This window comes from Benincasa hispida, chromosome 3 (assembly GCF_009727055.1).
Source record: "Benincasa hispida cultivar B227 chromosome 3, ASM972705v1, whole genome shotgun sequence".
NCBI lineage: Eukaryota > Viridiplantae > Streptophyta > Magnoliopsida > Cucurbitales > Cucurbitaceae > Benincasa > Benincasa hispida.
The window spans coordinates 8,484,803-8,494,105 of NC_052351.1; the positions used below are offsets into that span (position 1 = coordinate 8,484,803).

The 9,303-nt window shown below is 34.6% G+C and overlaps 1 protein-coding gene across 1 annotated transcript; it reads left to right on the top strand.

Moving 5' to 3' along the window:
• Positions 1-1,230: 1,230 nt before the first annotated feature.
• LOC120073426 lies at positions 1,231-6,370 on the top strand. The gene is made up of 4 exons (XM_039026278.1): positions 1,231-1,315; positions 1,453-1,586; positions 1,949-2,030; positions 6,081-6,370. Exons 1-4 carry the CDS (start codon positions 1,231-1,233, stop codon positions 6,368-6,370), a joined length of 591 nt encoding a protein of 196 aa, XP_038882206.1.
• Positions 6,371-9,303: the final 2,933 nt, after the last annotated feature.

Sequence of the window (9,303 nt, forward strand, 5' to 3'; positions counted from 1 at the left end):
ATTCACTGTGATATTTGGGGACCGTATTATAATCCTACGCATTTTAGTTATCGATATTTTCTAACACTTGTTGATGATCGTTCCCGATATACATGGTTTTTTTTTATGAAACAAAAATCTGATGCTTTAGTCATTATTCCACGTTTCTTCAAACTTGTTGAGAATCAATTTAATGCATCTATTAAACAGTTTCGGTCTGATAATGCCCCATAACTTGCTTTTAAGGATTTCTTTTCTACTAAGGGAGTTTTACATCAATATTCTCGTGTTGCTCATCCAGAATAGAATTTTATGGTTGAAAGAAAACATCAACATCTTTTGAATGTTGCTTGTTCTTTACTATTTCAATCACGTGTTCCTATTAAGTTTTAGGGTGAATGTGTTCTCACTGTTTGTTTTCTCATCAATCGGATTCCTTATACTTTATTAAAGTGTAATACTTCTTATTTTCGTTTATATGGACAACATGCTGATTATTTTTTTATTCGAACTTTTAGTTGTTTATGTTTTTCTTCTACATTAACAAACCAACGGTTGAAGTTTCATCCTCGTGCAATTCTTGCTGTATTTTTGGGTTATCCGCCAAGGATTCAAGGATATCGACTTTATGATATTGAAAGGCAACACACTTTCATTTAAAAGGATGTCACTTTCCATGAACATATGTTTCCTTTTCACAATATCACTGATCAAAACGAAGCAGTAGATAATTTTTCATATTTGGTATTACCAAGGATATTTTCTACTTCCTTACCTAATGTTGTTTCTGCTAATACTAATGTGAATAGACATTCTCTTCATGATCTTGCAGGCACACCACCTATTGTTCATCATGATAGTCCTATTGTGAATAATAATGATGATATGCCTACATAATCTTCGAATAATGATGTTATCATTGCTGATACTAGACCATATTCTTATGATATTCATGATACATCAAATGGTTATTGTCTTGGTGGTTCTTCCAGTGGTGTTCCTGATAACGACATCATCATTCCTCGTCGTTATACCAAAATAACAAAGCTTCCTTCTTGTTTAAGGGAGTATCATTGTAGTCTTTTACATGCCACCTCTATGGAATCAACTGGATATTGATATCCTTTGACTTCTGTTATATCATATGAAAAACTTTCTCCTACTTACCGACATATTTTTTTTAGTGTTTCTTTTGAATAAGAACCACAGTTTTATCATCAAGCTGTCTCTTTTCCTCATTGACATTTTACCATGGCTAATGAATTAAAAGTATTGGAAGCCAACAACATTTGGTCTTCATTCCTCTTCCTCCAAGGCAACATTCTATTGGATGCAAGTGGGTGTATAAAGTCAAGCATAAATCGAATGGATATATTGAACGTTATAAAGCTCGTCTCGTTACAAAATGATATACTCAACAAGAAGGCTTAGATTATATTGAGACCTTCTCTCCTGTGGCTAAATTGGTAACAGTCAACGTACTTTTTACTCTTACTGCTTCTCCTAATTGGCCATTAGTTCAACTTTATGTGAATAATGCCTTTTTGTACGGTGATTTAGTAAAGGAAGTTTACATGGATTTGCCTCTTGGCTACAAGCATGATCATGTTCTAATTAAGGGGGAGCGTTTAGTTTGTAAATTACACAAGTCGATATATAGGTTGAAGCAAGCTTCTCGTCAATGGTTTGGAAAATTTTCTAATGCTTTGTTATTACTTGGTTTTTCTCAATCCAAGTCTGATTATTCTCTATTCACCAGAGGTTCCGGTTCTAATTTTCTTGTTTTGGTTGTATGTGTGGATGACATTATAATTACTGGAGCTTCTCTATGTGATATTACTGAGCTAAAAACTCATCTTGATAAGACCTTAAAGCTTAAAAAATTAGGAGATTTGCATTATTTTTGGGGCTAGAGTTGGCAAGATCTTCAAAAGGTATTTCTTTGTCTCAACGACACTATACTTTACAGTTGCTTGAAGATACTGGTTTTCTATCTGCCAAACCATATTCCTTGCCATTAGATCCTAATCTTAAAGTTCGATCGGACCAAGGTGAATTGTGAAGGAACTCTTATACATGAGTACCTATGAGCAGAAATGGATCTTTCCAATTCATTGTGAAAGAATTTTTACATATACATTCACACATACAAATATGCATTAACAACACTAAATTACCGACATGCTTAAAGGATAAATGATAAGAGAACGAGTAAACATACCAGTTGAAGACTTTCTTCTTGGCAATACTCGCTTTCTCCATGAACGAACTCCTTTCGCTCTCACTAGACCAGCAAGTAATCATTCAGCACCACTCCGGTCGTCTACCACGAATGACTTCGCACGAACAACAAGAAATGGGGACGACACCACCACTCGGAGCCCTTAGTATTCTTGGAGTGAGAATCCAAAGTGTGGACTCTGTTAGGATTTGGTAGAGGTGAGGAGGAAAGACTATCGTGTACAAAGATCAAGCAAGTGGGAGAAGGCAACGACTATCGACAGTCAGGGTGCTTGATCGTTTAGGCGAGGTACACGATCGTGTAGGAAAAACTAGGCGATCGTCTATACGATTGTTTAGTAAGGCTCAGGCGCTAAACGATTGTTTAGTAAACTATGGGCGATCATTAGAAAAGCGGGCACGCAGGTGAGCGATCGTTTAGTAAGATGTGAGCTGCTATCATATGGGCTCTCAATTCACTAAGTGATAGGATGTTAACAAATTAACCGCGTGTTTGCAAAATGAAAACAATTTTCATTTTATTCTTCAGTTACGAAAACTGAATTGAACTTCCCACTAACACATGATTACGGAGAAAACACCGGGCAATTATCTCATAACTGTCCATTTAATAAAATAATAAATATAATCACATTATATTCATAACCAATAGTTTGACAATATAGTGTTTTCTCCTCCACTTGATATAAATCATATTTATATCCAATTTCCTCCAAATTAATGTATCTCATATATTTAGTCAATCATATCATATATAATTAACCAGTTCAATTATATCATATATAATCAAACTCCCTCTTGTCAATTTGAACATTTCAAACTGACCCAAAAACTGATTCTCAGCTTGTATCCAAGCTACCAATGGGACCTTATGGACCTATGGCTCGAGCTCCAACGGTACGTGAATAGCTAACTAAACTCTTTAGCCATAAGATCCACCATCTGTTAACTGCCAGACATTCCACTAAAGACCGACAACTGAACTCTTTTTACCACAAATATATTTTTGTGTCCATCGGATATAACCAATCATCAGTATGATAACCCTTCACAGATGCTCGTAAGTACGACTAGGCTAATTTACCATTTTGCCCCTGTAGTTACATCTTACTCTTTAAGTACCACTGATCCCTCTAATGAACAATACAACATGGTCCAATTATGTGTGAACATCTCTCGGACCAAGATAAGGTATGTGATGCCACATCGTTCAATCTCCAGGATCAACCCTTAAAGGAGCAATCTATCTACTTACCCTACTTCAGGGAAGGAGTGAATTCAATCTTGTGTAGCTGAGTTCCCAGCTCCTAAATCAGACGAATCCCTAAAGTGGTAGGTTTAAGTCGGCGACCTGGCTACTCGCACCCATGCAAATCAAAGAACCGCTTTCAATGGCAGGAGTTCCCAACTCACTTAGGATTGAGGTCATGTTATCTATGGTCATCCTAGTGAAGTGAATTCTTTGTCATGAACGACGTTATATAACGAGACGTTAACACTTCGTAGTCAGGTCTTATACAAACTCTTTGTATAGGACGTCCCCGCTCGCATGTCCCCACATGAATGATCAGGATCAAACCATCTGTGGCAAGTCACAATACTTGTAACCATTCCACAAAGCGGTTCACATAAGCGTTACCAAGATAAGGTTTCCCTCCTATATCCATATACTACAAACCATTTTGGTTATCATTTAAGATATGATCCACTTGTATGTCACCACATACATGCTTAAGTTACATAATGACAACTAGGGATTTTAGTTTATTGATTTGTGGTAAAGAAAACAAAACATCTAATGTGCAAGTCAAGAAGTGAAGTAAATATCATATATTATACATCACAAACGTTCGTACAAACTGTTTACAAACTACAGGACACGAGACTTTAGGGCATTATCCCCAATAATGTTGAACATATCGACAGTTGATTGGTTGCCTATTATACTTGAATTTATCTTGGCCTAATATTACTTTTACTGTTTGATGCGTTATTTTATGTGATGAAATTATGGAATGAATTGTGGTGATGGAAACGCGTTGAGCAACAAATTTTCTCAGCAGAATCCAAGTATAAATTCCACTGAGTTTTTTGGTAAGTCCAGGGTCGAACTCAGGGACTAGGAAAAACGGTATATGGTGATAATTTTCAAGAAGACTTTGCGGTAACTAGTAAATCAAATAGATGTTTTGGATTGTTGTTTGTAGTATAAAATAAATGTATGTAGCGGAGTTACGAAAAGAGTTGACGAAAGATGCGATGAATATGCAGGGGAACGGGTTGAGAAGGATTTCAGCTAACACTTCCTAGGATGCGTTCATGTTATGCGACCATGCAGCACACATACAATAGCAAGTCATCTCTCAACATAAATGCTACAGCTTCTAAGTCTAGACACATGTGATATATGCGATAAGTCTATAAGACCTACACATAAGCCTTTATTTTTATTTATGCGTTGACAACATGACACACACACACAAATAAGGCGATCACATAATATCATAACCTATCTCTAGGATGCATGCGATGCATGTTGGCAAAAAAAACTTATCTCTAAGTCCCTATCTCTCACTTATGCAGATCTAATCTCGCTCTCTCAAGTCTAGATTCTAACCTAGCTCTCTCAAGTCTTAGGTTCTTTCTTTAGACTCTCTCTCGAGTAGCTCTAAAAGGATGTTGGGCACAACATAAACAAGATAATCGCATGCAATGAAGATCCTAGGTCATGTTAGCTTAGTTCTTCTCAACCCATTCAGTAAATTTAGCTACTCATGCGTGCTTTTAAGAGAGTGAACATATGTAGATAAGCAAGTTACATTATATAAATATAGATTTGAAATACAAAATAACAATGTAAGATGAGAATAAAGAGCCTAGTAGAAATCTCTTGCTTCCCAAGGCTTTTACACTGTCTTTTCTACTCTGTTTAAAAGGTAGTCTCACTCTCGCGAGAGTTGGCCCTTTCTTTGCTTTCCACGCCTTTAGGTTCTCTCTATAGCTGTCCAACATGATCTTTCGGCATCTCTTCCCTTCTCTCGCTCCGCCTTCTAAATAAAAAGGAAAACTATGAACAAGGCTATTCTCTATAAGGGAAAATTCTCTAACTATCCGGACTCCTTTACCGAAGGTTGCCTTTGGTATTTATAGAGCTTCGGAGTGAAAGGCGTATTCTCTCTTATGATTGCACTGATGGGATGACATTAATTCTCTGTTTGATGCGCCGAATATTTGTCACTAAAAAGCTGAGTGTACTTGCTACAGTAGTTCGTTAGTGGCTTGTCAACTTAATTTGGACTCGACCGTCATCAACTTTCTGTCCCATCATGATTTATTATGTTTTTCACCCAGATGCGCCAACTCTATGCGGCAATCCTTCTTAAGCAGATGTTTGCTAGCACAAATCACCACAAAGCCTTGAGGTAACGCTGCGCTCAATCTTTGATTTCTTGTGATTGCATTTTCTGCCTTGCGTCAATGCATATTCTGCATAAAAATACAAAAGTTAACTGTTTTCATGCGATGGACGCATGCAACCGTAATGTTATAAACTTAATGCCTTTTGGACGCAATCTTATATATTTTATCAACGCAAACCTGCATTGTTTAATAATTTAGTACTGTAATAACGTGCATTTCTGCCCGTTATCACTGTTCACAAGCTAAGTCAGTTTGTGTCATAGCCTCGGTATCCACATTTATCCGCTATTCATTTTTTGTTGCGTTATTTGAAAGGTAGTCCTAGCAAAGGCATTTTTCTTAAGGCTGATTCTTCTTTTTAGTTAAAGGCCTTTACTGATGTTGACTGGGCATCTTGTCTGGATACCAGAAAGTCCACAACTGTTTTTGTGTTTTTCTAGGTGATTCATTGGTTGCTTGGAAGGCAAAGAAACAAACTACAGTCTCACGTTCTTCTGCTAAAGCTGAATATCGAGCCTTGGCTATCACCACAAATGAAATCGTGTGGATTCTTCAACTTCTTAAAGACCTTCAAGTTTCTTCTTTTGTTCCTGCTCTTATATTTTATGATAATCAATCTGTTGTTCATATTGCATCTGATCTAATTTTTCATGAGCGGACGAAGCATATTGAGATCGATTGTCATTTTATTCGCGAATGTCTTACTCAAGCTTCTTCCTGTTCGTTCTAATGCTTAGTTGGCAAACATTTTTACCAAATCATTACCATACTCTTCTTTTACTTCTTTATTAGACAAGATGAGAATTATTGATGTTCATTCTCCATTTTGAGTCGGAGTATTAGAATTAGTTTTATATTGGTTAGATGGTTTTTTTTTTTTTTTTTTTGTTACTGGTTGTTATTGCCAACTGTGCTTTGATTGCCTATTTATTGGACCAACTCATTAATGAGAATTCAAGAAAAAGGCTTTTAAGTTTCGCTGATTTCAATAGATAGTATGTTTTTTTCTTTCGGTTCATGAGTTGATGCACATACTGGATAAACTTTTTTTTTTCCACTTTTTTTTTTTCTTTCCAACTCTCCCATATCCTTACCTCTAAAATCAAGCTACCAATAACATGGTGAACATCATATTTGCTATGACTTATTGTTGCAAACAAGAAATAAATAATATGTATTTTTTTATATATATATATATATAAAGAGGAGTACAAAATCATTGAGAGAATAGTGAAAATAAATTATAGGAAACTAAATGGTCTAAGAAATTTGATGGGATTTTTTCTTCCTCTCAACTTTGAACTTCTTCAATTTTCTATCAAATAAAAAAGAAAAAGAAAAAGAAACACTTAAAACTTAAAACTTAGGGTGTTTGTTTCCAAAGTTAGGATTGGATGAGGTAAACATCCTAAGTCAAACCCTTATTTGGGCATTGATTTAAGAAGCCTTGGTTTCCTACTCCTCTCCCATGGGTTTGAATAGTGAATACTATTCAAAATCATAGGTTACCCCTCATTTTTTTCCTTATAAATAATTTCGGAAATACGTCTGTCAACCTCTGGACACCACTTTTGGTGACTACCATGGCCAACTCAGTTCGCCTTTCTCCGATGAATGTTGTCGGCCAACTCCGGTTACTAACTCCGACGAACGTTGCGGCCAACTCCGGCGCCACCTCAGCGACCGCCGCCGGCTCACTCCGACTGCCACCTTGGCAACCGTTGTCGGATAACTTTCGGTCGCCACCTCGATGACCGTTGTTGACCCACCTCCAACTGCCATTGACCAACTTCGACCACCATCGATCAATCTCTGGCAACCCCCTATCTCGCCACACAGGCGAAATTCCGGCCACCAACTCCATCGACCAACCTTCGACTGCCACCTTTAGCGATTGCCACCAGCCAACCTTGAAAAACATTAATAAAAACACTCTTAGTATATAACAAACTAGACAAATTTGTATATAAAAATACTTTTAAGAAGGAGTTGCAATGCGTGCATGTTTTTATTTTAATGAGTTTTTATTAAAAGTGTTGAAACAAAAATGAATTTTTGAAGGATATTTTTTCAAAGTCATTCCAAACACGCCATTAGACTACAATTATATAATTATATTTATTTAGACTATCTATGTGTAGAATCCTCAATTTAATTTAATTACATTTTAATTTTTTTTGTTGGTCAATTTAACTACCTCGAAGACTTAGAATCATTTTTTGAATGTTTAAAATATTTAAAACAACTTAGCGACCAAATAAAAACTAAAACTCAAAATTTGTGATTTTTTTTTTATTCATCGAATGTAATTTGATATAAAAAAAAAAACAGTTTTTCAATGAGTGAATTTAATGTTAAAATACTAGTTTGTTTCAATTTTAAGTTAGCATATTATGGTAAAAAAAAATGATCATTTTCTAATTAGTTAAGGTGACAAAAATCTACAAAATTTTATTTCAAAATCTAGTAAAATTAAAATATTAAAATATCAAAACAATAGATTAAGATGACAAATTTAAACTAATTTAAAATCTAATCAATGATTAAATACAATATAATATTTCGCAAACTAAATATTTATAAATTTGCACTACATTTCTAGACTTTTCTTAAATCTAAGCTACCTAAACCTCTCGGCCTAATCCCAAGCTTAATCTTTTCCGATTCAAAGATTCCAGATGTATCCACCAAATGTCCCAAAACTTCCTCAACCCACAACGAATAATCAAGCCTCTCAAATATTTAAAATTGGAATTAATTTGTAGTCGTTAATTAAAATGGCGAAAGGACAAATGAAGAGACCAACGTGGATAAGGAGAATCAAATTCTTATAATTCAATGGAGGGATCATTTAATCAATTTTTTCAAATGGATAACCCAAATAAATTTTTAACAATTAATTGTTCAAATATAAAAACCATAATTAATTATAATATCGAAAATAAATTCGAAAACAGATTTACATTAGAACCATAAGGTGAATTGAAAAACAAAACTAAAAGAAAAGCCAAAATTTGAAGAAAAAGTTTCTCTACATAGAGGCTTTTAACCATTAAAAATAAAAAATAAATAATAATAATAATAATAAAATTAAAAAAAAAAAAAACGTGGGAAAGACTTTTCACGTATCACATTGCAATATACATTTCTTTAATATATATATACACATATACGGATTTTTAATAATAATAAACTATCATTTGCAATTTTTAGTTCCTCTAGTTTTACTAATTGCTGTTGTAGATAATTTTATTATTTCATATTTTAGGAAGTTTTCTAAATGTTAGGTTTATTTATACTAATTGATAGTGACTATACAAATAATCAAACCCTAACCTGTGCAGAACCAAACGTGCCTCAGCTGCTGAATAACGTTATTTGAAGTTTTTTAAGTGAGAACAAACTATATTATATATATATATTATATACATATATATATTTGCACTTAATCTACACTACAGATTTTATATGTTATAAAAAAAAATCGTATAGGTATCTGTAAAACATCACAATAAGGAGGGCACGTGCCCATGGCCCCTTAATAGATTCTGCCCCTGACCATATTATCTACAACAAGAAAAAAAATGTTTTCAAAGTAACTCATAAGATATAAATCTTGTCTAAGTGGCCCCTCAAAGGATTGAACCTAGCCTTGTGGCCAAA

Coding starts and splice junctions, on each gene's coding strand:
- LOC120073426 (XM_039026278.1), top strand. CDS start 1,231: ATGGCTAATGAATTAAAAGTATTGGAAGCCAACAACATTTGGTCTTCA. Junction 1,587..1,948: donor TTGGCTACAAGCATGATCAT/GTTCTAATTAAG, acceptor TATACTTTACAG/TTGCTTGAAGATACTGGTTT. Junction 2,031..6,080: donor TAAAGTTCGATCGGACCAAG/GTGAATTGTGAA, acceptor GTGTTTTTCTAG/GTGATTCATTGGTTGCTTGG.